At 41.2% G+C, this 27,552-nt stretch overlaps 2 protein-coding genes across 3 annotated transcripts in view; one reads left to right on the plus strand and one right to left on the minus strand.

Annotated features, from left to right (window-relative positions):
• Positions 1 to 7,490, plus strand: part of gtf2a1 (general transcription factor IIA, 1) — a 103,056-nt gene extending 95,566 nt beyond the window's left edge. The window contains exons 4-12 of one of the 2 annotated variants that reach the window (XM_072444736.1): positions 68 to 236; positions 651 to 712; positions 1,309 to 1,384; positions 1,463 to 1,587; positions 3,336 to 3,440; positions 4,189 to 4,251; positions 4,297 to 4,494; positions 6,545 to 6,634; positions 7,375 to 7,490. In XM_072444736.1, the coding sequence (XP_072300837.1) occupies positions 68 to 236; positions 651 to 712; positions 1,309 to 1,384; positions 1,463 to 1,587; positions 3,336 to 3,440; positions 4,189 to 4,251; positions 4,297 to 4,494; positions 6,545 to 6,634; positions 7,375 to 7,482 (996 nt within the window). In that variant the 3' untranslated portion in view covers positions 7,483 to 7,490. Of the gene's footprint in view, positions 1 to 67; positions 237 to 650; positions 713 to 1,308; positions 1,385 to 1,462; positions 1,588 to 3,335; positions 3,441 to 4,188; positions 4,495 to 6,544; positions 6,635 to 7,374 lie in introns of both variants that reach the window. The other variant, XM_072444728.1, reaches the window with a different exon arrangement.
• Positions 7,491 to 19,008: 11,518 nt separating this feature from the next.
• The window catches only part of tshr (thyroid stimulating hormone receptor), a 32,471-nt gene continuing 23,927 nt past the window's right edge, over positions 19,009 to 27,552 (minus strand). The window contains 4 exon segments of the mRNA XM_072444659.1: positions 19,009 to 19,212; positions 19,214 to 20,525; positions 22,349 to 22,537; positions 24,802 to 24,879. Coding sequence (XP_072300760.1) covers positions 19,108 to 19,212; positions 19,214 to 20,525; positions 22,349 to 22,537; positions 24,802 to 24,879 — 1,684 coding nt within the window. The 3' untranslated portion in view covers positions 19,009 to 19,107.

The following is a 27,552-nucleotide window of genomic DNA, read 5'->3' on the forward strand; positions in this document are numbered from 1 at the left end:
ATAAGTGTTCAGTTAAATGCGCATAATGGGGTTAAAATGATGAATATCTCTGCCCTGTTCTGGTCAGTTGTGGGAGAACAAGCTGCAGCAGTCGAAGGCGGTGGAGGGTTTCCACACGGAGGAGCAGGCGGCTCTTCAGGCTCATCAGCAGCAGCAGCTTCAGCACATCCACCCCAGTCCACAAGTGACCACAGCACAGAGCCAGCCCGTCATCCTGCCCACGCATCAGCAGCAAGGTCAGTGCAGCCGCCAAAACCCCACGCACGGACAAAGGTTTGGAAATGAACGCCATCAAACGAGGCAACAAAGAACATCTTATCTAATAAATGGCTTCTCAAAATTGTTTATTTGCCCCTTGACTGGTATGTAGGGGTCTCCCAATTCATGTTTACGTTTCCCCCCCCCCCACAGTTTAAGAAAGCAGGACTGCTACTTTTACTTGTACCATCATTAACATTGTAAATAAAGCATACATGACGTTTATACTTCAAAGTTAGGTAAATTGGGAGAATGAAGTGTGTGTAGTTTTTCCAATAATGTGTTATATTGAAATTAATATTACTTAATGGGATTAATGGTCTTGTAATTATACATTTATAAACTGTTACTTCACTTTATTGTATCGTGTGCATTGTGTTTTCACATCGCAGCTCAGCAGCAAGTCATTGTTCAAGATTCAAAGATTCTTCAACACATGAGTGCGACTGGGATGGTAAGTCTAAAACGTGTGAGACACTGTTTGAATTGAAATTCATGGACAAATTTGACAGATTTTGGACCCAGTGGGACTTATATTTAAATTTAAACTTGCTGTGATTTTGTTTCTTTTTATATTTAGTTGATGTCTGCCTGTGTTATTATTTTGAGTTTAAAATTGGACAAAAATATACAAATTTTGCATCTCAGCAAAAAACAGAAATTGAAATTCAGTTTTCTCACACACACTCATACAAGGAAACTTGATTTACATTTACAGGTTGAACGTTCATATTGGCTTTGTTCTTCCTTCTCGTTCTAAAACATCTATGGCTGAAGCAGAAGTTCAATACTTTAGATAATTACAAAGCGTTCAGACCTTGAGCAAATGGGTGTGAGAAGATAATAAATATCTTTTATATTATAGTTCTCTGGAGATGTCTTGAGTTGAGTTATAAACACATTTGACAATGTCTTTTAATTGCCTTTTTTAAATGGTGACATTCTTGACAGCCCCTTTGGTGTTGACTCTAATAAACCGCTAGGAATACAATGCTCTGAACATTGTGAGTCAGATTTATGCCTGATGCAGTTCTCACTTCTCCCCACTAGAGCGCAGCAGCCACCGCAGCGACTCTGGCCTTGCCCACAGGCGTCACCCCGTACCAACAGCTCATCACCAGCCAAGGCAAGGCGTTCATGGCAAGAAAACGGTCTGAACCCTGATTGGACCGAGCTATAAGTGTGTTTTTGAACTGCACTTCAGGTCAGATCCTTCAAGTGGTGCGCGCGGCCAACGGAGCTCAGTACATCATCCAGCAGCCGCAGCAGCCCATCCTCTTACAGCAGCAGATGCAGCCCGGAGGAGTCCAGGCACCGGTCATCCAACAGGTCAACAGAAACATCTGGACATTCACCTTAACGTCATACTTTACTGGAATAGTAACTTCTCTGCTGATCAGTTTCACAATGCTAAAGATTAAGAGTTTTAACGATGTGATTTAACGATACAAAGACTATTCAATCTAAGATAAGATAAGATAATCCTTTATTGTCCACACATGGGGACATTTTGGTGTTACAACGCAGTAGATGCAGGGGGGAAGGACAGAACTTATTCACTTTGAAAAAAACTCTTAATAGAAGAACTCTTATAAACAAAACAAAAAACTCTTAACAAAACTCCTCTCATATCTTAAAGGTGGTATGGACAATTTTTTTCAGCAAATTTTTTATCATATTTCCTCGTGGCGTGGATAAATCATTTGTCCTGCCACGTATCAATCATAAAACGCACCTATCGCTCACCTGCAGCCGCGTGCGGTTCGTCCCCACGTTTCCGTGTGCCTAAGCGCATGGATCTATCATAATATAGTTCCCTCAGTGTACGGGGCAAAATGAAGACGGAGAAAGACAGTTCGAGCTGACGCAGAAGTGGACAAATCTACGGGAGACGAGCGATGCGTTGCGCTCCGTTGCGCTAATAAACAAACGCACGTGTGTGTTGTATCAGTCCGCACGGGGGAGTGCGCATGCGCACTTCCACCTGCGTTCTCAAATCACCGAAAAATCGTCCATACCACCTTTAATAGGGAATGGAGGGGGGAAAAAATAAAATAAAAAGATCAAAATGTAATTAAATAATAAAGTAAAGTAAAAATAACTAGCATAAGACTAAATAATACTAATACTAATGGTAAGTAAACACTCTTATTTAAATCAGTTATATGCACATGAATATGCCCTTAATTGCTTGTGAGTACGACAGTAATTGCACATGAATATGACGGTATTGCACATGATTAAGTCAGTCAAGTATTGCACGTGTTCAGGGCTATCAGTGTTTCTTATAAAGTCTGACAGCAGCAGGAAGGAAAGACCTGCGAAACCTCTCCCTCACACAGCGAGGATGGATCTCTTTAAATACAATATTTCGATTTGGCACAACATAATAAACCAATAACCCTGGATGGTATCAAACAAATAATTAAACATGTCATTTTTGGGACATTTGGAACACATAACGTCAGTCTATCCAGTATCTAAATATAAGCGATAATTTATGAGTGGATTTGAGTGTGTATCGACGCCTGGCGTGGATCAAGAAAAACAAACGCTGATCGACGTGATAAATCGTTAGGGGAAAAGGCCAAAACATTGACGGCGAAAATGGTTTAAAGTTAGCGGAGGAGTCTGACACAAACTCCCCTCACTGTACGCAGCGAAGATATCGTTCTTTGGTTTGATCGAGAACTAAAATAAAAGACGATCCTCGCAAAGGCCGAGCCGGTAGTCCCTCTCCCGTGTCGCGAGGCAGGCACAAAACGGTTCCATAAAAAGAAGCCCAAAACCAACAAATTCTGCTTGGTCTGTGTCGATCTGCTTTCAGCCGATGCAATGCTTCTCGCTCTCCGTGAAAACAACCACTCTGCTCGCCGTTTCATCCACATTTTTATTGCATTATTTCAATTTCATATCGTCACTCAAAAGCCATTTTGTACAATCATTATAAATCTTGTTTGTACTTTGAATATCATTAGGATGTGGCTCAGACTAGGTAATTAAATCCTCGGTCTTGGTCTAGCTGGACAGAATAACTAATTGTATTATCTAAAAGGTCATAATGTGTTTTGCTGTAGGTCCTGGCCCCGATCCAGGGAGGCCTGCCCCAGCAGACGGGAGTCATCATCCAGCCGCAGCAGATTGTTTTAGCTCCAGGAAACAAAGTCCAAGGAAACGCACAGGTCAGCACTTTACTAGTTTTCTTTACAACTTTATCTGAGAATGTGATTATTTCTTACGCTCGGAAGGGGGCAAGTCCCATAATGTCCAGTAATCGCTCCAGATTTGACAATCTACATCTCAAAATTGACATATACTTATATACTGGACAGTTTCCCTCTCATCTATATCATTAAACTCACTAAAGCACTTTCGCATACTCATTCATTTTGTAGTCAAAAAGAATCTTCAAATCTTGATCATTTATATCAGGCAAAAGTCTCATCCTTATATTTATCTGAACACACCACGGTCGAGGCGTTTGTGAGGTAAATCACCCATAAACCCTCTGGAGCACACTTGGTCTCTGTAGAAATACAGTGTGCGAGTGGCTGTGGTGAAAGGGGCCGTAAACAGTTTGGCAGCCATGCTTCTGTCAATCTGTCCCAGGGCAGCTGTGTCCACAGAGGCCAATTCTGCTTTTTTAAAGTGACTGGTCTCTATTTTGGGGAGCTCCTGAAAGGCTGTTTCACGTCATAAAAGTGGTGATTTAGAACTTTTTTCAGTTCTGTTTCACGTCAATGGACCCAATATACAGCTAGCGCTCTAAAAGGTTGCAGGTTTGACTCCCCAGTCACAGCGAGCCTTCTTGTTTCCCCCTGGGCTACAAGATCTAGAGATGGGTCCCAATGCATGGCCCACTGCGCCTGAGGATCTGCCCCAGAGTCTTTGAGGCGGGAACAAGAAAGTGCACCATTGTTTTTGTTTCAGGTGATGCAGGCCGCAACCATGGCCCCTCAGCCTGGGCAGTCCACTGCAGCTCAGGTCCAGCAGGTGCAGCAGGTGCAGCAAGTGCAGCAGGTCCAGCAAGTGCAGCAGGTGCAGCAGGTCCAGGGGGCAGCGGCTCCACAGGTGGTCCCCTCTCAGCCCCAGACGCAGCAGCCCCCCATGATGCTCCAGGTGGACGGGGCAGGGGACACTTCCTCAGAAGAAGACGAGGATGAAGAGGAAGAGTATGACGAAGACGAAGAGGAGGAGAAGGACAAGGACGGTGCAGAGGACGGACAGGTGGAGGAGGTAAGAGTTTCTCTAATCATTGATCTACCCAAAGCTTTCGACCCATTCTCAGTTCACTTTAGCTCAAAACGGTCAGAGAATATCTCTTCTGATATTCCCATAAAAAGTTGCAATTTTTATCCATCCATTTTCTTTCCACTTTATCCGGGGCCGGGTCGCGGGGGCAGCAGTCTAAGCAGGGACTCAGACTTCCTCTCCCCAGAGGCTTCCTCCAACTTCTCCGGGGGGATCCCGAGGCGTTCCCAGGCCAGCCGGGAGACATAGTCCCTCCATCGTGTCCTGGGTCTTCCACGGGGCCTCTTCCCGGTGGGACATGCCCGAAACACCTCCCCAGGGAGGCGCCCAGGAGGCATTTGGAACAGATGCCTGAGCCACTTCAGCTGGCTCCTCTCCACTTGGAGGAGCAGCAGCTCTACTCCGAGCTCCCCCCGTGTGACTGAGCTCCTCACCCTATCTCTCAAGGGAGCGCCCAGCCACCCTGTGGAGGAAACTCATTTTGACCACTTGTATCCGCGATCTTGTCCTTTCGGTCATTACCCAAAGCTCATGACCATAGGTGAGGGTAGGAACGTAGACCGACCGGTAAATAGAGAGCTTTGTAAAACTCCGCTCCTTCTTCACCACAACAGTCCGATCTGCCTGTCAATCTCACGTTCCACCCTTCCCTCACGTGTGAACAAGACCCTGAGATACTTGAAGGCTCCACGTCACTTGTTCGGGCTATGCCCGGCCGGGCCCCGTGGGGGAAAGGCCACCAGACGCTCGCCGTCGAGGACCCACCCCAGGCCTGGCTCCTGGATGGGGTCCTGGTAACGCCAATCCAGGCGACGTAACTGGCCTTGATTTTTCTCTGGTCATAAGGGGCTTCTGAACCGCTCTTGGTCTGACCTATCATCTAATTTGCCTTGGGAGACCCTACCAGGGGCTCCTGGGATCATTCAGGTGTTCAAACCCCTTCACCACGTTAAGGTGTTTGTTCAAGGAGGAGACATTTTTATCAGTCATATTTTTACGGCCGATGCTGCAGAGCCGCGGCGCGGTCAAATGGCCCAGCAGTTTCAGGAGCCGCATATAGCTTCATGGCTAAACTAACCCTGACCCTAACCTTAACCCGGCGCGGTCAAATAGCGCAGCAGTTTCAGGAGCCGCGGCACAAAATAACATGGCAGTTTCGGCCGCGGCTCTGTAGACACTCCCTATTTTTTACAGCAACTGGTGATGCACGCATGGTGTTTAGTGCTTTTTAAAGGCAAAATTAAAATTACTCTCGCTAGTCTAACCTTATTCTGGACGCTTGCCTGTGCGCCGCCATCTGACGTCTTCCTCCTTTTGATTTTGTTAGTCAACATAGGGCGGCTGACCTCCAGAGAAATTAAGTTCTACACAAACTAAAAAGTCATTTTCAGTTGACTTCTTGGTGACATGAACATTAGGGTTAGACATTACACAAATCAGATCTAATTTAAATCATATTTTTTTGTTCTCACTCAACCGGAAGTGTGAGCGCTTTGCATTTCTGCGTCAGAGAAAGCTGAAATGTGGTGCCTTTTTTGACGTTTATTTGAATAGTATGTAAAAGTAAAGGCAATCGTTTGTTTTTCAATCCATCAAAGTGACTGACCGCTTCCAGAATTTTCCGTCACAGCTAAAAAAAAAATCTGTCTATGACTTCTTGGTTAATGTATCCTCTGTCCTCCTCTTATTTACTATTGCTTTTAATGATAGTCAGGATCTCATAGATGCCAGTTATTACTTATTTGCTGCTGATTCTTTATCGTTTCACCATAAATAATGTTGCCTGTGTTGTTACATTGCAATAGGCTTTTTAATTTTACTGCTGGACCTTCGAACAATAGAATCAAATAAAGCAGCTCTGTAAACCGCAGCTTGAGCCAGTAAACGACACCGTGATGCAGTCTGAACTACTAAATGAACAAGAGTGGGCTTTTAAGACCTGAAGAGAGACTTTTCAAGACTTGAGTGAAGCACAAGATTGTGAGTTTGAATGAGACTGATGTGATTTCTGACCTTGTTGGTCGTCTTCTTTTAGGAGCCTCTGAACAGTGAGGATGACGTGAGCGATGAAGAGGACCAGGAGCTCTTTGATACAGAGAATGTAGTAGTGTGCCAGTACGACAAGGTAAGATGTGACCTTTGACCCCCATTTGTGTCTGCACCTTCAACCCAATATACTGCTGTCTGAAAATGGATGTATTACACCTGCTTTAAGGGTTATACATTATTCAGGCTGTGATTTCACTTTGGCTCAAAATGACATTTAAAATGAAACATAGGAATGTAACAACGGTTCTATGACTCCCGACTGGCCGCCAGAGAGCAGCGCCCTCTGTAGGGAGCAAATGAAACAAGTGAAGCTCATTCAGCCCTGATACAAAATGCCATGGTGGTAAATTAGGTTTGAAACAATAGCTGCTTGCTTAAAAGTCACATCTTAGTTTTGGCTATAAGAATGTAGGGCAAAATAATATGTTACTCAAACCAGATTCATCCAAACTCTGCCCCATTTGCATTTATTATATAGATACGATTTTTTTTTATTTTTTTCTAATGTTGATGTTGTAGTTTTCTTGTTTTTAAATTGTGTTTATGGACAAAAAAAAGTCAATTTTTGCCCATTTAAAAAATAAAATAAATTCTAACGACTCATTACAAAAATGCATATATTTCACTCATTATTGATGCCTAATATATATATATAGATACAGAGACCAATATTTGTTGAATTTCTATTATAATAACGCAGCCCTAGTTGCAGTGCATTTGATCTCCATCGCAGCTGTTTTTACGTCTCGTGTGTCCAGTCTGTCAAAGTGTGTCCCTTTGTCCCGTTAACACCCACTCCTCATTTCCCCTCTCCAGATTCACAGAAGTAAGAACAAATGGAAATTCCACCTGAAGGACGGGATCATGAACCTCAACGGGAGGGACTACGTTTTCTCCAAAGCCATCGGGGACGCCGAGTGGTGAAACGGCGACATCACACCACACGAGGAGCTTGAACTGTCAAAACAACTCCTCCAATCCAGTTAACAGACACTTCATAATGTTCCATATCCTGCGATCGGGACAGGGACATATTGTTGGAGCGCTCAACAAACCCAAAAGACTCTTAAGATACTGTAAAAGAAAAAAAAAAGAAAAAGTCTAATAATATGGGTTTGTTCCAAAGCCTTGTGGGGAACGATTAGGCCTGTCACTGGCTGTCATTTCCCCTCGTCTGCTCCCTCATTCGCATAGAAAGCATAGCGAGCGTTTTTACACCGGCGCAGTGGACCAGAACAATCCGACCTGTCAAACGAAAGGACGGGTCAATCATTGTTAAGCGCCTGTAGTTAAAAATGCATTGTTAGTACTTGGTTTGACTGGATTAACAATGAAGTTGCATTACTTAGTGCCACCCAGTCGAGTTCGCTGCCTTTTAGAACAGCCAGAATTTACTTTTTGGCCTTGTCTGTTCAGTTTCGCGTGCTAAAATGGTGCTTCGGAGCGTTTTTACGTAGTTCTCGTTTTTAAAAAGTGTTTGAAAGTTTAAAAATAACAACCAAATTTAACTTTTGCTATTGTTTTAATTTTTTAGCCGACATTTGCAGCGTCCAAAGTTAGTTTTAACCCTTTCTGGAGCTCCATTCCATCGTTAAAGAAAAAAAAAAAAAAGATAAGAAAAATATTGAAGTAATAATTACGAAACCGTCGCAACTTCTCTGTCACTGTTGCGTGTCGTCTTCTGTGCTTTGTTTTTAGTTCTCCGCAGCTGTCCGAAAGATTTGCACTGTTTGTTACGGTGGACCCGAGGGACGAGACGCAAGCGGTCGTCAGGGAGCGAAATGGCGATACAAATCTGAAATTGTTCTAACGTGCTTTAGGAAGAACAAAAAGTCTTCTTGATGAAGTTTCTTAAAATTTAGGAAAGCAATAACAAACTCCAAAGCAGGGAATGCATAGACAATTTATCAAATTATCGACTCTTTTTACAAATCATTCACTAAAACATAGTCAAATGTGAAGAATGAAATACAAACAATCAGCTGAAATTCTAAACATTGGGGGGAAATCACAAACATTCTCTGGTTTTGTCGGTTCTTTTCTGCAGTGCCACGTCATGTCGCCGTGACCTGCCTGACCTCTGGGCCACCGTAGTTCTGTCACTTGTGAATGTGGAGTAGCCTGTCGTCGTCGCTGCGTGTTTGAAGGATCGATTGTACGTTTGTGTGAATGTGTCGCCACCTTTTTCTTCTTGCACAATAATCCTCTAAAGTCACAACAGTCTGTTTTTTTTGTTTTGTGGAGGCGAGTTGGTTGTATTTATTCCAAAAGTTGTAATTATTTGAAAAAGGCGTGGTAAAGTTGCACCAAACTGTGCTCTTATAATAATCGAATAAGTGTTCCTTTTCTTGTTTGGCTCCACCTGCGTTTCAAATCCTGTTGTCCACTGTGTCCTTCAACCCTCTCTGCTTTTTCATTTTATTCATGACTTTTAAATGAGAATATTTTCTATCAAAGTGAATTGAACTGAAGGGGCTGGTGTGTCTTTGCTGTTCGTTTTTAGTGCCCCCGATGCAGCAAATTTGAAATAAAGTCTGGTTTTTTGACCTCCTGTGTTGCTTTATTTACTGTTTGGAATGATCAGAAACAACAGGATCTCGTTAATGTGTGTGTAATTCTAAGTAAAAACATTTTACATTTTTATTTTGTGGATAACTTTTTTTTTTTTTTTTTTGGCCAAATAAGAATTTAGATAAACCCTCATTATTCCCTTATTTTTTCAGAATATCAGCATTTATTCATAGTGTTTACTGTATTTTCCGGACTATAAGTTGCACCTTTTTTCATAGGTATGACTTATACTTATATACTTACACTCTGGAGCGACTTCTATGTGATATTATTTGTTATTTTCACGCTTGTAACTGCATTTCATACTCCAGTGCAACTTATGTTTTTTTCTTCTCTATTATGCATTTTTTGGCTGGTGCGACTTAGTCCGGAAAAAACTGTCAAACAGATTTATTGAAGTTTTCTTAATTATTTTAAATTGTTTAAATGTGTTCAAATCAAAACAAACGGGACCAGAGGGCTGGACAAAATAAATAATGGAAAAATGTAAATAAATAATGACAAAAGTAATGCACAGCAATTCCAATAAACGAGTCGTAAACAAACTTTGTTTAATCATTCACACTTTTATTCAGGCTGTTAGTGTAGTCTGTTTTGTGTAAAAAGTGTTTGGTGTTTCACACTAAAATGTTTGTTATTGAGTTTATGAATGGAAAGGATTTTTAAACTAATGATCTGAGTCATTTCATCAGGAAACATCAGGATCAATACAAAGTGGTGCGAGCGTCACGTACTGAAGCTCACTTAACCTATGACTGAACTCACTTTTCAAGGTCTGCACCTACTCGTCTCCATGGCGCTTTGTCCAAACTTTATAACCGTTCTTCCTGGTTGAACAGATATGACATAGGTTGAGCTAATGCCACAACTGTTACCTAGCAACCAGACTGTACACAAGAGCCAAAATCCATATAAATTACACAACAGTTGTGATTTGACAAAAAATAATGCCTTATAACACCTTTATTTTGTTGAATGATTGTTCCAATGGCACGTCGCACATTGATGATGTCACAGAGAATAAATTGATTTGATTTTGATTTGATTTGATTTGATTTGATTTGATTTGATTTGATTTGATTTGACAGAGGGATTCAGTTTTAGAACTCAGCACTACTTACTTTAAACTTTTATTTCTCAAAATGTCTTCACAAACTTGAAATTAACAGAAGTAAAACTATGATAAATATTTACCACGGATGCCCTCCCACCAAACCAAGTCATAATTAGAAAAACAGGAGAACTTTAATATAGACTTTAAACGTATCTATTTCACTGCAGATGTTTCTAATGCTAAAAACCTAATTGTTTCCATAAGAGAGGGCATTGCTTTTACTGAAATGTTCCACAGTATGGCATTAAACCCATCTGTCTTGAATTATCACCTTCTCTCCTCTCCTCAGAGTCACTTTAATCGAGTTAACCAGGGAAAAAAAACATTAAAATCAACACTATTTAAATATATCTTTAAAATAGGGGCATGGCTATTGTGTAATATTTCTGCAGTACTTATTCAAGCCCCCGACAGAAACGTGTCCCGCTCCTCGTGGGCATCAGACGGAGCCTCATAATGGGGCCCTGGTGCCTCTCCAGGAATGTCTGGTGTGGAGGGCAGGTCTGAAAAATATCAAGTCTCTCGTGAAAATCGTACTCTGGGTTGTAAAACTTAATTTCGGAGAGCCACAAAAAATTACAACGGATAAAATGAATAAGTTGAGATTTATGTTACAAATTGACTAGATCAGACGGCTAAAAGGGGGATAATATTGCAACTGGTCAGATTTTTGGCAATGTCATTCAATCTTATATAATTGGAGTTTAAGATCTGGAAAAATGAATGTCACACGGCAAATCTCCTGGGACACGCCCACAAGGCCACACCCATTTCACTATAAAAATTGAGCCCATAATTGTGTTAGAAATTCATCTGGATATAATACTTCTCCTGAACCAGCAGTTTTGGGTAATAAATAGACCAAAAGCTCACGTATCCAGGTGAAATTTTTGGTCTCATTTCTGACCTTTCCCGGTGATTGTTTGTTTGTCTGACAGAAAAGAAAACTGTCCAATAAAAAACTAACCCGTGGAGCAATAACTGCAAGCAAAAAGGTTAATAGTGTCGCTTATGGACCTTGTGCTTTCTGTATAATGTAATCAGCATCAGGCACATTTTGATCAGAACAATACGTACCAATGGACTGCAGTTTAAAATATACAGTTTAATATAATCCAGTCTGTATTGTGCCCACGCATAAAAAAAACATAAGAAAAAAGAAATGACTATAAATGAACTGCGTAAAGGTTAAGTACAATAGAAAAGAAAATATGGGTTTTGTTCATTATTAGACCGTTTGCAAAAGATCCAACTAATGGTTACTTTTCAGAGTTATTTTGAGGCAAAAAAAACTTTGGGCTGCAAATAACCATTAATTTACACGTCAAACGATTATTTACATTATGCATTGGACTTAAGCCTTATTAAAGTTTTTTGTGTTTTAAAAGTTAAAAGTCTAATTTTATTTATGTTTTGTCATCCTGTGCTGTTTGTGTCACAAGCTGGCGAGAGGCCTATTAATCTCGTAAGGCCATGCGAAGCACGGCTGCGAAAGAAATCGAGCGCGAAGCGCTCGCCCACTTCCAAACACTCACTAACGCACTCCTTCACTCGTGTACGCCCCGTGCATACTAATTAGTAGTAGAAAAATGGAACATTACCGTTGTAAACGGGCGAAGCCCGTGCAAAAGTGCGCACTAAACGAGCACTTTACAGTTACATATAAACTTTACATATAAAGCACTCATTTGCCCTAAGTAGCTCACGAATGCGTTCCCCATATCTTGCATGTTCCGTGCATATAAGCATGTAATGCAAAAATTGAACATTATTACTGTATAGAGGGCCAAAAACACAAAGTGGGCGGAGCCCACTCAAAATTAACGAAAGTACCCGTCAGTGACCAGTGACCCACACCATGAGGTAGGAAAGCGCGAGCGCTTTCCGAAAATGTATAGTTTATGATATTTGAAAAATGGGAATATTATTAGGCCCGAGCGCCACAAGCTGGCGAGAGGCCTATTAATCTCGTAAGGCCGTGCGAAGCACGGCTGCGAAAGTGCGCACGTAGTGTGCACGAAATCGAGCGCAAAGCGCTCGCCCACTTCCAAACACTCACTAACGCACTCCTTCACTCATGCACGCCCCGTGCATACTAATTAGTAGTAGGAAAATGGAACATTACCGTTGTAAACGGGCGAAGCATGTGCAAAAGTGCGCACTAAACGAGCACTTTACATTGAGATGACGACCGCTTCGCGGTCGTCAGCCCCATATAAAGCACTCATTTGTGCTAAGTACCTCACGAATCCATCTCTTGCATGTTCCGTGCATATAAGCATGTAATGCAAAAATTTAACATTATAGAGGGCCAAAAACACAAAGTAGGCGGAGCCCACTCAAAATTAACGAAAGTACCCGTCAGTGACCAGGGAGTACCCGTCAGTGACCATGAGGTAGGAAAGCGCGAGCGCTTTCCTACCTCATGGTGTGGGTCCATGACGTGGAATAACCCACGTTATTCCAATGGGGAAATCGCCAGAACACGTATATACTTTATACTTTCACAAACTCCTCTTAGGGCGTTAGACATATTAACCTGAAATTTGGTGAGACTCATCTTCAGGGGTGGACCATCAAAAGTTATCCACATTTTTATTCAAAAAGTCACGGTCTCTGTACGGCACATTTTGCCAAGAATTCAAAATAAAATAGCTTTTTGATGGTAAAACAAAGGGGAGAAGATGTGACAGCGTCACAGATTCAGCAGTAGATGTAATAAAAGGACAATTGGGGCGCGTTAGCGCCCCCTCCTCGTGCGGCGTGGCGGCGGCGTGGCGGCGGCGTAGGGCCGATCATTGCCGCTTGCAGCTTTAATTATGATTATTATTATTATCCGGCCACGACCTTAGCTTTGTGTTTGATTATATTTGAACAATCGAGAAAAATAATAAAGTTAAAAGGCTTCCAGATGGAGGATATTACAAATCAAGCATATAATTTAATATTTTTGGAAACTTTGATTTAATAATACTGCTGTCTTTGTGATGAATTGTCCTTTGGCATGTGTTTTCTTCTTTATAGACCAGCTAACCCTTACGATTACCCAAATATGACTACTTATTATATTTGTATTAAAGGCGCACTGTGCATCTTTTCTAATGGAGAATCTGCCACCTGCTTGTCTCCATAGACACGTTATTGCTTTACCTTGATTGTTCCACAGTTTCCATGGAGACAAGAAGCAGAATCAGTGGAAAGACACAGTGAGAATCAATGTTTGCGAAGTATTTTTCTAGCCATAAAAACCTCTGCAGATACAAGTTTAATGCCATTCCAGACAAAGTAATAGCATCTCCAAGAGACAAGCGTGTGGCAGACTTTTAATCACTTTTAATTTGTATTCAGTTCATTGGCAGAGGTCTGAAAGTGTTGTTTGCTTTCCCCTGCCCCTTGCCCGTTCCCCTCTGAGCGTTTAAGCCCCTTCATGTTCACTGGCCCGTAGTGAAATACAGCCAATGACATCACTAATGCAGGGATTTGGTGTTCCCGGGAATGCACTGAATCTTTAATGTGACACTGTGACCTCCTCGCTGAACCACGCCGCTCTAATTTCACCAGACGTCCCAAAAACATGTCTTGTTTTTTTGAAAAGAGGTGGTGCTCGAAAGCAAAAGCAATGTAGTTCGAAAATGAAAGGAGGGATAAGTTGACAAAGTATGTAACAATATCTTCAATGTAAAAGGGAAAGGTCGATGTACTTCTATAAAAGTACACTTTGCTGTCAGTTTTCTCATTTATTTCAAAGCAGTTGGCTACCAATAGGTCAATAATGCGTAGACAAAATGTTAGAGCTTCCTTGTGTGCTGGTAGTAGAATTATCACTGGAAATGTTAACTGTTGTTGCCACGAGGTCCACCATTACCATGTATTTGGGACTGTCCTGTTGCTCAAAAATATTGGATCAATAAAGTGTTTTGACATCACCATCACACTCGATTTCACGTTTCACTCCTGCCACGGACACAATAAATCAGGGGTGTCCAAACGTTTTTCACTGAGGGCCGCATTTTGAAACTTAAATGGAGCAGAGGGCCACAAACAACCCGACAATGTAAAAATGTTGAATTTGGTATTGTTCGATGAGCCTCCACACCTTTAATAATACTGGGAACATTAATAATAGGTTGTTATCACATAAAAATGCTTGAATTTTTCCAATTTTACAGTAAAAAGTACCGGTACAACTTTTTGTTGTTTAGACCAACTTAGCAGGAAGCCGGAGGGCCAACAGAAATTGGTCTACGGGCCGCATTTGGCCCCTGGGCCGTAGTTTGGACATGTCTGCAATAAATGGATACCTTTAGAACATTCTTCTGGCTGCAGGAGGAAGGCCATCACAGAGAAATGGATGACACAAACCAAACCAACACTGAAGGACCGACATTATAACTGACATGAAATGAAAATGGAGAAGATTACATTCGGACTACGTTCAAAAAGGCATACGTTTGTTACACTTTGGACTAAATGGACTACATTTCCCAGAGTATATTTTTAGGACTACTTCATGTGTAGCCTTTAAGTTAAAACCAAAATACTTTAGGTCTACTATTACTTTGCATTTGATTCCTACACGGCCATTTCAACTGAAGCATAAACATATTGATTTGTACAATAAATGGCCCTGTAGAATATATATATAATACAATACAAGAGGCAAGTGTTTCTATCCAGGAGAAAATAAATCTAACTGCTTGTGTTTCTGCTCTTATCTGCTAAATAAATGGCTCTACTTTGTCAAATCATGTAAAATAATTGGCCCCTTTCCACATTGTTTTTGTACGTTTCCCCTGCTCTGCGGCGCTGCCATCTCGGGACGCCTGGAGCAAACGTGGCGTGACGTTGACGTTGAGGGGCCTTGACACTTACAACGTGATGAAATGAGTTCAGGTTTTGAGAGGACGAGAGGGGCCCTCAGTGAAGCAGCCGGGCACATCCAGGAGCCGGGGCCGTGTGCGTTTAAAGGGCTCTCGTGTTGAGGCTGAGTGGAAGCGATGGACAAAAACACTGGAAAATACATGACGCCGCTGATTACAGGTCAGTGCACGTCACTCTGAGTTGTTATTGGAGTATTGACATGGTGTAGTTCTTTGTTACGGATTATTAGAAAAACACAAAAACTACAAGAATGTCCTGGGTTCAGTTTATGCATATTTGGGGCTTTTTTTTGTTGTAGTTGGGTTTTAATCTGGTTTCCTCCATCAGAAGCAAGAAGATGAGTTAAATACAGTGGAAATAAATATGGAAAAGCCTTAAAGTTGCACCTGATTGTCTCTTCGGGGAGGTTATTGCTGTGAACGTTCCACAGTGCGTGATTAAACTGACTTATCTCCATGGAGCAGGTCAAGTTGCAGGTCAGCTCCAATGCAATATGAAGAAAGATAGAGAAATATAACCTGAAAGCCTCATCCAGTGGCCTTGTTCTGACTGCTGCACTTCTCATTCTCTTTGCATTTGTGCTTTATCTCATGTTTGTGTTTGTGAGAAAACTCCAGTCTCACTCTTCATTATCTGTCTGTTTATGTAATAACTCGTGTAAGGGGCAGTCTTCACCTGATGAAGGTCAGAGGGACAGAAACGTTGTGTCAATAAAACAAATGTGTTTTCTGCAGAGCGCCTTTCCTTCTGCGCACGTGTCGCTCAGTCAGGCGAGCAGAGTCAGTCCAGAAACAACTATTCTGATGAAAAATACTCTTGTAAAAACATGTTCTTTTGGGTATTAGAAATGAATATTCATTTTAATCAGTGTGCAATAAACAGAATCATTATTATATGGTGTATTGACATGCTAACATACAGTTATTTTGCATAAACTAAAGGCCCATACATTTTAATAAGGTAAATATCTATGATTTCATTAAAATAACTCCAGACTGAGACCACAAGAGTTCCTTGTGTTACTAGGACTTAAAAAGGACCATTATTTGTCAATTTATTAGTAGTGAAAGTGTTGTTTTTTTCTGAATTTAACTTTTCTTACAGTCACAAGATGGCTGCTGCAATTGTCACGGCAACAGTATAAACATATCTTAAAATATCGTATTCAAGCCACAAGTCAAATAGTAATTTATTTTTGTATTTATTTTTTACCAATAAAACATCTGTAGTTGACAAATGCAAGACAATTATGTTTATTTATTTATAGGAGATCTTCTACTGAAAGTGTTTTTCAGACTTCCTATAAGTGATCTGTTCTTCTGTATCTACCTCTGTATCTACCTGCGTTGCACCAATGAAATTTCCCCATGTGGGACAATAAAGGATTATCTTATCTTATCTTATCTTATCTTATCTTATCTTAATGCCGTAATGTGGAACATTCCAGCCTCCCACCAGAAAAGTTATTGCACCTTTAAAGGAAAGTATCGACCTACAGACCATTTCATCATTAAGAGCAGAAACTGAATTACAACATTACAACAAAGTGTGAAAGTTGTGCTGCGGTGGTTGAGTGGTTAAGGCACGGTGCACATATGCCATAGGCCGCAGTGTCTTGAGTTTGAATCCGATTCTGACAATTTACTGTATGTCCTCCCTTCTCTCTCATCCCCAATTTCCTTTCCAAATATTGCGGGGAAAAAAATAGCTTCCTGTTTGGACAACAATGTTCTTGCTCTTTCGTCCAAATCGCATAACAAGTCATTTCAGACGCGTTTGGTGACATCATCCGACCGCAGCGATACCCGGCTTGTGAGATTACCACACTGTCACACACAACTGCACTGTCCAGCTGTCCGCTCGCATATCTCCTGCGAGTGAAATTAAGAAAAGCTCTGAAAGAATCCCCTTTTCCTGGAACAACTCGCCCTAAAACACCCTCAACCGTCCACGTAGAAACAAAAAAACGGTCACCCAGACGCCGAAATGCTAACCAGATGTTCCGCAGCCACCGGTCGGCTCGGCGGCGGCGTCCATTAGCTCTTCAGAAGCTAACGGCGTTCAGCAGCACGTGTCTCTGCCGTGTTAGAAGAGAAGTCACTGGAGGATGGAAGAGTCGTACGAGTTATGCAAGAAAAAACAACCCTGGCAAACCAGACGAGACAACTATTGGATATGTATTTGTGAGTTCCATACCTGTCTGTAATTTGCCCAAAAGGCCTCGCAATCACAACATGCAGCGGTGTTTTGCTTTCGTCTCAGAAGAACTATGAACTTTGTCTGTAGACGGTTCCCATGCACTCCATCGCCAATGGTAAATAAACCAAACGTGGCAATCTATTCAGTTCAATTTATTTTCGAAGAAACAGCAGTGGCCTTACAGGGCTTAGGGAAACAGCAAAAACTTCAGAAAACAGAACATTTAAACACATTTTAAGTGATATATTGCATCAAATCAGGTAAGAACTCTGTACATCACAATAAACAATAGACACAACTTATAGAATACATTTTATCCGATATAATTCAACCAGTAGTAAACTTAATGGCAAATGGAATGAAAAGAAAACCTGGACTAGATGAGGACTAAAGCAGGACCAGGACAAGTGTAAACGCAGCTTTAGTTTAGTCCTGTTCTGGTCTTGGTCTTGTGGTCTAGTCCAGGTTTAGTTCCAGTCTCGTCTTCATTTCCATGTGGTGTGTGCAAATCCGGACGGAGCCTTAAAACGACCTTCCTTTTGTCTTTAAAAGCAGTTGACAAGCAAATTTAGATTTCCAGTAACAAGAATCTGTGGGTTTGAGCGAATGTCTCGTTAAACAAAGGGCTCTCTTTGTGGACATTGAATAGTGTTAGTTTTCTCTGCACTTAATCCAAACCTAAGCCACTCCAAAACAATGTGACAGATAATGTACCAGTTTGTCCCGCTGTGGTTTTCATGTTATTTGTTAAATTTGATTGTTGAATTGATGAGTTATTTAATTTTAAACATGATAACACTTCCACAAAGTTCTGCATAGTCCCATAGTTACGTTTAACTGAATAATACCACCCTTTTTTCCAACAATATAGCTTTAAGAGTCCATGTATTGTGTAAACTGTACTGATCATATTGAATGAAATGTTAAAGAATGTGTATTTCCAGTTCCCAATCTTAATATTTCTGACATTATAAATAATTACTGTTATAAAACGTGTTGTTACATCAATGAACGTATTTCTTTCAATAGCATTTTTTTTTTTTACTTTGCAATTTCACCCACATTTTCTTCACTGATAGCGAGTTTATACTTCAAATGGAAACATAGACTTGTCACATGAAACTGAGAAGAAAATGTGGAGATTTTTGCTTCATATTCAAACCAAGCTTCTCTCTCTTCATTTAAACTGCTCTTGCTTCACTTTATGTTAAATGGTAGAAACAGTATATGAGTCCTAACTAAAGCCTTGACTGTAGTTTGGGGAAATCAATGTCCATAAAAAATCTAGAATACACAACATTACTTTGAAAAGTGACATTCCAGTGATACGTGTGCTTAGCTTTTTTGAATTATAATCAATTTAATTCAACTTTCCTGTCTCTTTTTTGATAGTCCTCATTTACAGACTAAATAAGTCTTGGTTTAAACATAGTCCTGTAATCGCACTTCCAGTCGAGCGGGAACTCAGTTGACTTAAACAACGAGTCTCACTTCTCATTGATTTGTGTAAAATGTCCAATGTTCATGTGACAACAACAAGTCAACAATGCACCAATTCTCTGGGCAGCCTGAAAACCACGTCTTAGTCTGTGTAGAACTTGTCAGAACACCAAATAGTTTGTTTAAATTCTGGTTCTCAGTGTTCTACAAATAAAACTTGCGATGACTAAAAGCTGACACTTCCTTTGTGAAACAAGTTCACAACTCCCAGGTCGACATTGAAATGTTAAAAACAGGAACCGACACAAGTTCAAGTAGCTTCACTCTCGACTCTCTCGTGGTGTTTAGAGGCTTTCACCAGGGCTGTTCTGCTGGCTCACTGTATTTCTGTCCAGAGCACTTTCTAAGATGGACCTCTTCTGGCCCCCCACATTTTGGTCCTTTCCCCTTGTCTCGCCGAATCTGGGACGTCCTGCTACTCCCTTTAGAGGAAACGGTTTGTCCCCTGAACAATTGCGCCCTCTGCTGACACAATCCGACTTTGCTGAAGAGAATGAAAACATCTCCTCTGAAAGCTTTGGTGAAAATGGCGTACAGAAATGGATTGGCGCAAGAATTGAGCGGGTAAAAGAGAACCAACAGGATTTTGGAATTGGACACTGTGATGAGGGGGCGGTCCATCACTGCGGACATGGCGTAAAACGAAATCGGCGCCATGCACAGAAAGTCGGTGAAGATTAGCACAGCCATACGCTTAGCAATGTTGGTGTCTTTCGAGCCGGAGTGGTAGTGCGGATTGTGGACTGCGCAGTATATCCTAAAGTAGCACGCACATATCACGAAGAATGCTACAATATTAAGAAGCAACACCAAAAGGATATAAACTTGTGCTGCCGTTGATTTGGTATCCATCGGAAGACATATGCTAACCATCTGATAGCTGCTAACGCCAACTAGCGGAAGTAGCGCTAAAATAAGGCAGAAAATCCACCCGGCGACCATGACAACCGCTGCGTGGTGGAGCCGTGGCTTTCGATCCAACCGCATGGCAAAGGTGATAGCGTACCACCGCTCTAGCGTGATCACCGTTAGCGTGTACACCGATAGTTCGCTAGCAAAGACGGTGAAAAACCCGGCCAGGCCGCAACCGGGACCCGTCTGCCAGTCTATGGCGTGGTTGAAATACTCTGCTCTTGTGTGGAGATCTACAGAAGCGATAAGAAGGAGGTATATTCCCATGCAAAGATCGGCGAAAGCTAAATGGCACATGAGAAAGCGGGAGACGGATAGCTTGTAGTGGCTAGTTAGCAAAACGATGAGGACTACGACGTTGCCCAAGACGGCTAGCAAGCTAACAAACCACACCGACACCCGGAGGAAGCTAAACCCCATGATGTCCTCGCAAGGGTTGAATTCATCCGGGACAGGCGCGCAGGCGACCTCCGCCCGATCGTCGCACACGATGTAATCATAGCGGCTGTCGAAATCCTGCGTATTGTCCTCTTGTGGGTTTTTTAAGTTATCCCCAAAGCCCACGTCGTCATCGGATTGGCCCCCGAAATAGGCGTGGTAGTGCAGGCTGCTGTGGAAGTCGGTCCTACTCAGGTCCTGGTCCTTCAGCAAGTCCTCATTTGTCTCCTGGTCCGGGACGGGTTCAGACATGGAGTCGTCCTGGAGCGCTTGCACGCGTAAGGGTCCCACCGAGCGCTTCTGGTGCTGGTCGTAGATAGCGGTCAAGTTGCAAATAACGTACTCCAGAAAGCTGAAAGAAAACGGGAATACAAGTAAATAACATGTTTATTGAACTGTTTGGAAAGGTTTGGATCACCACTGACACCAACATTTGAACTGGGTGTTCCTCCTTGGTCATAAAAATAAATACATTAAAAATATGTTTTGTTTGCTGCAAAGTGTAGCAGAATCAAAGATAAAAAAAAAAACAGAACAAATACCTGTTGTGTTTTGAATATTGTAACAGAAAATATATAATACACTAACTCACTACAAACTGATACATCATTAGGCACTTTCTCTCCGCTTAACGACCTGCGCAAACATATCACGCCTTCTCCAGAGTTTAGGTCAGACTCGGATAAAACAGATGTGCAGGTGCATCAGAGCCACTGGGGAAACTGACTTCACAGCCTTGTTCTGCTGGTGTCAAGCAACAATATGTTGTTTATTTGACAATCGGCCTCATATTCACAGAACAAGAGGCAAAGCAATGCATTTGTGAAAGTGCAAACTCATTCTTACAAAAGACAAACGTAATCTATTTTCGGCAATTTACAACCTAACATAATTTTAGCACCAAAGAAAACATTATAAAAAAATATATATGTGCATTTTTTATATTTTTTCCTCACAGTATAGCCACTAGTAAAATGTATTGCACCACTGGATATGAGTTAAGTTGTCCTTGCACAAAACTACTTAGATATTATTCTAGTTCTGTTTTAGACGTGATTCAGTCCTGGAATGGTCGTTTTATAGACCAGGTTTAGATCTGGTGATACTCGGAGGCCAAATATTTTCTTAGGTGGTACTTGGTGTGAAAAGTTCGAGTTGAATATGTTTTTTATGCATCAGTTGTACCTGGTCTTTGTAAGCTCTGGCTTGAAATGGTAGCTATGAATTTAAAAATTTACATGAAGAACTTTTGGGTTGATATAATCATCTGTGTGAATTTAGGGGAAAGCCCAAAGCTTTAGCTGTACCATGACATGTTTGTAATGAGTGCACACCTCAAGCTCTATTAGTCCGTCTGAGACCTCTTCCCAACAATAACAGGTTTGAGTGACAGTAATTACAGCTGTGTGTTAGACATTATAGGTGAACGTGTCAGATGGTTGATTTTCACCCTGCCAATGTTCACAGCCCTCCAGAGCAGCTAACCCAACACCTTAGGCCAACACTCATTAGTGTCTTTTACAGTTTTACAGTGCCCTCTGCTAATGCGGGCACTCCGTATAAATCCTACAGTGATGTAGGCAAAGGAGGGCAGAACACACTTACATTCACTACGTGTGTCAGTATTTGAAGACATTTTACTATTCAGTGTACTTTTCAGGCGGCATACTTTTACTCCTACTTGAGAAATATTTGTATTGAACAAAAACATCTGTCGTTGTCATTTCTCTGTTCTCAGTTGGACTGCTGTGCTACACTTGTATCAGCCTCTATTCAAATAAACCAAAACATTACAAATATTTAATAAACGACAAAAATGTTACTGTTCCTCTTCCTATTTTGTGTGTGAGTACGTCAAAAGTGACAGTATTTAGAGGTTCTATCCTTTGAAAATACAAGGTTTAATGAATTATTTAACGTTTTGTCCTTCAAATTACATAAACTTTAAATGAGATGTTAGGTCCAGACAGTTACTCTTTAAGTCTTACTTGTCATCCTTTTTTACTTTTACTCGAGTAATTGCATGGACAACTACTTTGTACTTGTATTTGAGTCATAATATTTTGTAGTACTAATATTTACCGGTAGTAGTAATAGTACTTAGCCCCCTATTAGGACAATAGCAACTTGGTAAGGTCTAATTTGTTCATTACTGTCAGCTGAACGATGCCTCACCCTCGTTTCTTCTTGAGGTTCTTGAAGCCGCAGCAGTGGCTGGGGTAGGTCAGGTTGGCGCTGCGCAGGTTCAGGAAGCTTTTAATGGGGGGCAGTTTCTTCAGGGCCCACGCGTCTCGGGCCTTGAGCTCGCGCAGACTGCCCATCCCCAGAGTGGGCAGAGAGCTGATGGCTGTTTCAGACACATCTCTGACAGGAAACACAGGGGAAGAACCATTTACAAAGCGTGGGGGCTGACATTCTAGTGATGAATTAACACGTACGGTTTTGAGGTTTCAATTTGGAAGTTTAGTTATGCGCACTGCAACTGTCTCCAATAGCAACATTCCATTTGACTTTAAAACAATGTATTTCAGATGTAAAACCCCAACAATGGAAACAATAGATGAATTGCAGTGGATTTTAGATTTGGCTGAAGAAACAGACTGAAATAACTGAAAATGTATAAAGTGGAAGGTGAACTTGAAACTGGACAAATTTGCCAGACATTGGAACAAAAGGGACGAACACAAAAGGGACATATGCCAGACTCACTTTCTACAGACTACGTACTCGTATTTGTTACCTTTTTACTCTGTTTTGCTTGTTTTTATTTTGTTCTTGTGTTGAATTATATATTAAAAACTACTAAAATGAAATACAAAAAAGTTGAGACACATATATTCTGAAAAAGTAATGAATTGCACGGACTCATTTGATAGTTTGTATCTATTTTGTATCCAGCCTAATTACGGACCACCTTTGAGAGCCAGTGGTCCAAAGTTTGAACAAAGCCTAAAAACGATTGCCTTTTTAATTCCCTGGTCACACAATCTCTAAATCGACTGATTAAATGAATTAAACTGTAACCCAGTCATGCCAAAAGTATCATTTATTTTCCCAAACTCTAATTGTTTTTATTTGTATTCCCTCCTGCTCTCCCCTCTTTGCTGTCCTTAGCTCGGTTTCCTCTCGCGGGACCCATTGTGTGCGGCTGGAGAAGTGGCTGCACAGACTCTTAAACCATTGCGTTTTTTTTTGTCTTTCCCAGATGTTTAACACATGACCAAATGGGACTTGCGGGGACAAGTTCCTCCTTAAGACCTGCGCACAAACCCATATTCAACTAAAACAGACTCGCTGGATCTAACGCAGCAACTAGATAGCCGTGGCATTGAGAGACTTTGAGATTTAAAATAGTGTCTGAAGTTACTCATGCTCGCACACAAGGCCGTTCAGGTTGCTCGGTCACAGCTGTGGAGGCGGGAGGAGATGTTTCCATGATAAAGTCATGTCCAGGTTTTAACTCATGTGTCATCCTGTCTGCAAAGGGCAAAATTGAAAACTCTTGCATGGGTTTGATAAAGCAAATCTGATTAGTTTGAGATAAGGAGGCAGGTGAAGGATCGGCAACAGGTGAAAAAATAAATGAAAAAAACTATAAATCTATGCGCTCACTTCCAGAAATGATAATGTCATTAAAAGTTGATCAGAATACGTCATTAGATTATGACATGACTTCAATGTTGTGCTTCGGTTTAAACTTCACTGTTTTCCCAATTTAAGGCATTACTAATAGAATGTTATTAAAGCCCTTTGTGTGCAAGTGGTGTTTTTAAATGTAGCATGTCTTATACTCTGGAATATGAGTCTGTAATCAAGTTTGGATGATGATGAAATACAAATACAAGCACAAACTATCCCTTTATTTTTCCATTACTGTGAGATGAACGATACTGTTCTATCTATAGTTGAAACATCTTTAATAACATATTTCTTCCTAAGTTGTCCGTGCTGAAGCAGATGTAAACTAAATACATTACTGAAAACTTGATTTCAATACCAAAGAAAAATACAACATTTTGGACTTTTCACCATTGAAAACATGTATTTAGTTTTTAATTGTGACTTGCTATGGCAACAGTATTTTTTTGGCAAAAGTTTTTATGATTCTCAAACCCATGTGTATTACTCGTCTCCTGTTCTCCTCCTCTTTAAAAAGATAATGGCGGCTCAAACATTTGTTTAAGCTCGCAACTAAACAATATAGTAAAAACACTTCTATCAGTGTTCTACATTACATTCATTTAAAAATGTTAAAATAACTTGAAATCCCCTCTAATTTTGGAGTTATATATACTACTGCGCATGTGCACTTCCCCTGCAGATGATCAAGTAATACAAACTATGTACAAACACTACTACTATGTTTTTTTAGAGCAGATTTTTGCTTTTGTTTACATGAGTGTGTAGACGTTAGCAACAGTAGCACAATGACACATTCATAACAGCAGAAGCTCATTTAATTTATTTAAATTAGCATCTTTAAAAACATGTTGAACAACAGTATGACACAGCAAACCGTGCCCGAACAGAGAGCAAACAGCTAATGAGTATTACTTTTCACACTATTTTTTGGGGAACTCGAATATAGGCATGAATATTTTCCCATTGCATGAAATTGAAAGACTCACAGTAGCATGGGGCCGCTGATGGTGCCTCCAAACGCCTTTTCATCGATCCTGGTCAGGTGCTTATTCCTGTGAAGGTCACTGGACACAGAGCAAAACAATGATAGGCAAGGCAAGGCAAGGCAAGTTTATTTGTAGAGCACATTTCATACACAAGGCAATTCAAAGTGCTTCACACAGCAGGAAAAATGCATTGAATTCACAAAGAAATTACAGAAATACAATAAAATTAACTAAATTAAAAATTCTCAATCCAACTGATTTTCTAAACTAATAAAATCACAAACAAAAGAGAAGAGTGCAAAGAAAAAATGCTTTCAGTCATATGCGCAGCTAAACAAAACTGTTTTTAGCTTAGATTTGAACATTGTCAGAGTAGAAGCCTGTCTCACATCTTCAGGAAGAATGTTCCAGATTTTAGCTGCATAAAACTGAAACGCAGATTCCCCATGTTTTGTCCAGGAGGCCGGTCCCCGAGGTCCTCAGAGTCCGAGATGGTTCATATGGCACTAACATATCCAAGATGTACTTTGGTGCTAGGCCATGGAGAGACTTGTACACAAGCAGAGCTGCTTTAAAGTCTCTTCTCTGAGCCACAGGGAGCCAGTGCAGAGACCTGAGAACAGGACTAATGTGATCATACTTCCTGGTTCTAGTCAGGACCCGAGCAGCAGCGTTCTGGATGTACTGCAGCTGTTTTACAGCTCGTTTGGAGAGGCCAGTGAGCAGGCCGTTACAGTAGTCTAATCTACTGGAGACAAACGCGTGGATAAGTCTCTCTAAATCTGGTTTTGACAGTATATTTTTGATTTTGGCAATGTTTTTTAGATGGTAAAAAGCTGCTGATGTTATTGATTTGACGTGGCTATTAAATGATACTGTATTAGGTGAAAGCCAATCCTGTTCATTTCAATCAGCCCAAAGCACACCATAATATTTTCCCAGTCCTCATCAGTGCACTTTGGAAGGTTTATTTTTCCTAATTCGAGAGGTGAGTCGGGACAGGAAAGGTCTCGTTCTTGCTGTTGGTTCAAAGTGGGCTCGTGTAAGATGGTCCCGTGAACTCTTGAACACACTCACACTTTTCCCCACAGCCCTTAAATCCAATAAGGACCACAGCGGAGAGGCCAGAGTTTGTGTTGGTCAGGACACGCTGCTTGAATCACTTCTCACCTCGGCGCGGACCACGGGCCAAAGCAAACAGCTGTGTGGTAAGACTCACCGGTCATTCACTCACACTGTTATTATTATTTTGCTCTGACCTGAAGGTTTTACCAGACGGGACGGATGCGGCGCAAAACTGGAACTAACCCCTCACACACATGTGCAACGTCCCCAACCACTGCACCACCAGCACAATCATGGTGTCATTAAAGACAGTGATTTTTGCTTGGATCCGATACCACAGTTAGTATTGTGATATCAATACTAATGGGTTTTATGCGCACTACTTTATATATTAAATTAGTCTTTATTATAAGGGACAATGTTCAGAGAGTTCATAAAAAGCAGAAATGTTCCACACCAGATTATAGCTAAATAGCCAGTTTCCAAGTCTAACAAATAAAAGTGAAAGAACATTAAAAAAAATTCATGAACAATTATCATGAGCAATTATTACTTAAAAAATGCTGTTCAGGCCGGAAGTTGATATCACAATATTGACATCTATGGTGAAGTTCTGAGCCCAAGACCCAAATTCTGCAGTTTATTTATTTATTCTATTTTTTATTTAACCAGGAAAGTCCCACTGAGAATTGGAACCTATTTTTCAGGCGAGTCCTGGCCCCAGAGTGGAGCCTTTAAACCATGTTTTTAGTGAAAGCGGAGCACTCAGAGGAAACCTACGCAGGCACGTGGAGAACATGCAAACTTCACACAGAAAGGTCCCACGCTGCCCGGGAGTAACACCCAGGACCTTCTTGCTGTGAGGCTAAAGTGCAAACCGCTACACTACCACACCTCAGTTTTCAAGCAGTGGTTTATGGAGACTGTATGCAGTAATACCTGTTCCTTTGCATCCAATTCTACTAAAAACAGTTTGAAATTACCTGAATATTGCTTATACTTTACTAAGAACCATACCATTATAACATTTTCATCTTGTTTTGGAGCTGTGGTTGTGAAGGTGTAGAGGAAAACAGCATAATTCTCAGATCTTGATCATTTTGAATACCCCATTGTCAGGTTTGATCTAAATAACATCCATCCCAGACGTATTCTTTGCAAACCAAGTGTAAAACTCATTTCTGGGGTGACGGAACGCTCGGTGTCCTTGTCCCTGTGTACGGGGCGGGCCACACTTCCTGATGCCCACTTTTTTTGGATTCATTTTTTCCCATGAGAACGGCGGCTGGCTAATCAAGAGCGGGGCTTATGTCTCTATTGGAGAACATATGAGACGGCCCGCAGAGACCGAGCTGTGATCCTACCGCTTTTGTAGTGCAATTTGGAAAGGAAAGGAAATCCACATGCCAGATGTCAGGAGCGATCTCATCCAGACCAAATACTGAACAACCGATTTGGAGAAAATGTAAAACCTCTAAATCCACTCATTTCTGTGTCCCGAAAGGCCGGAACGACGCGGGATAGAATAAAAACACTTTGTGCCCGGGATTGGATCGGTTAAAGAAGTGTGCACGCTGAAAGTGTTGAGATGGAGAGGGTCCGGTGATGCCACGAGACCAACTTTCAGCTCAAACCGGCACAAATACTACATTATTTCAGTGGAGAAGGCAACATGAGTGAAATGTC

This window comes from Eucyclogobius newberryi, unplaced genomic scaffold (assembly GCF_026437365.1).
Source record: "Eucyclogobius newberryi isolate DKJ021-1_F unplaced genomic scaffold, fEucNew1.0.hap1 SCAF_1, whole genome shotgun sequence".
Lineage (NCBI taxonomy): Eukaryota > Metazoa > Chordata > Actinopteri > Gobiiformes > Gobiidae > Eucyclogobius > Eucyclogobius newberryi.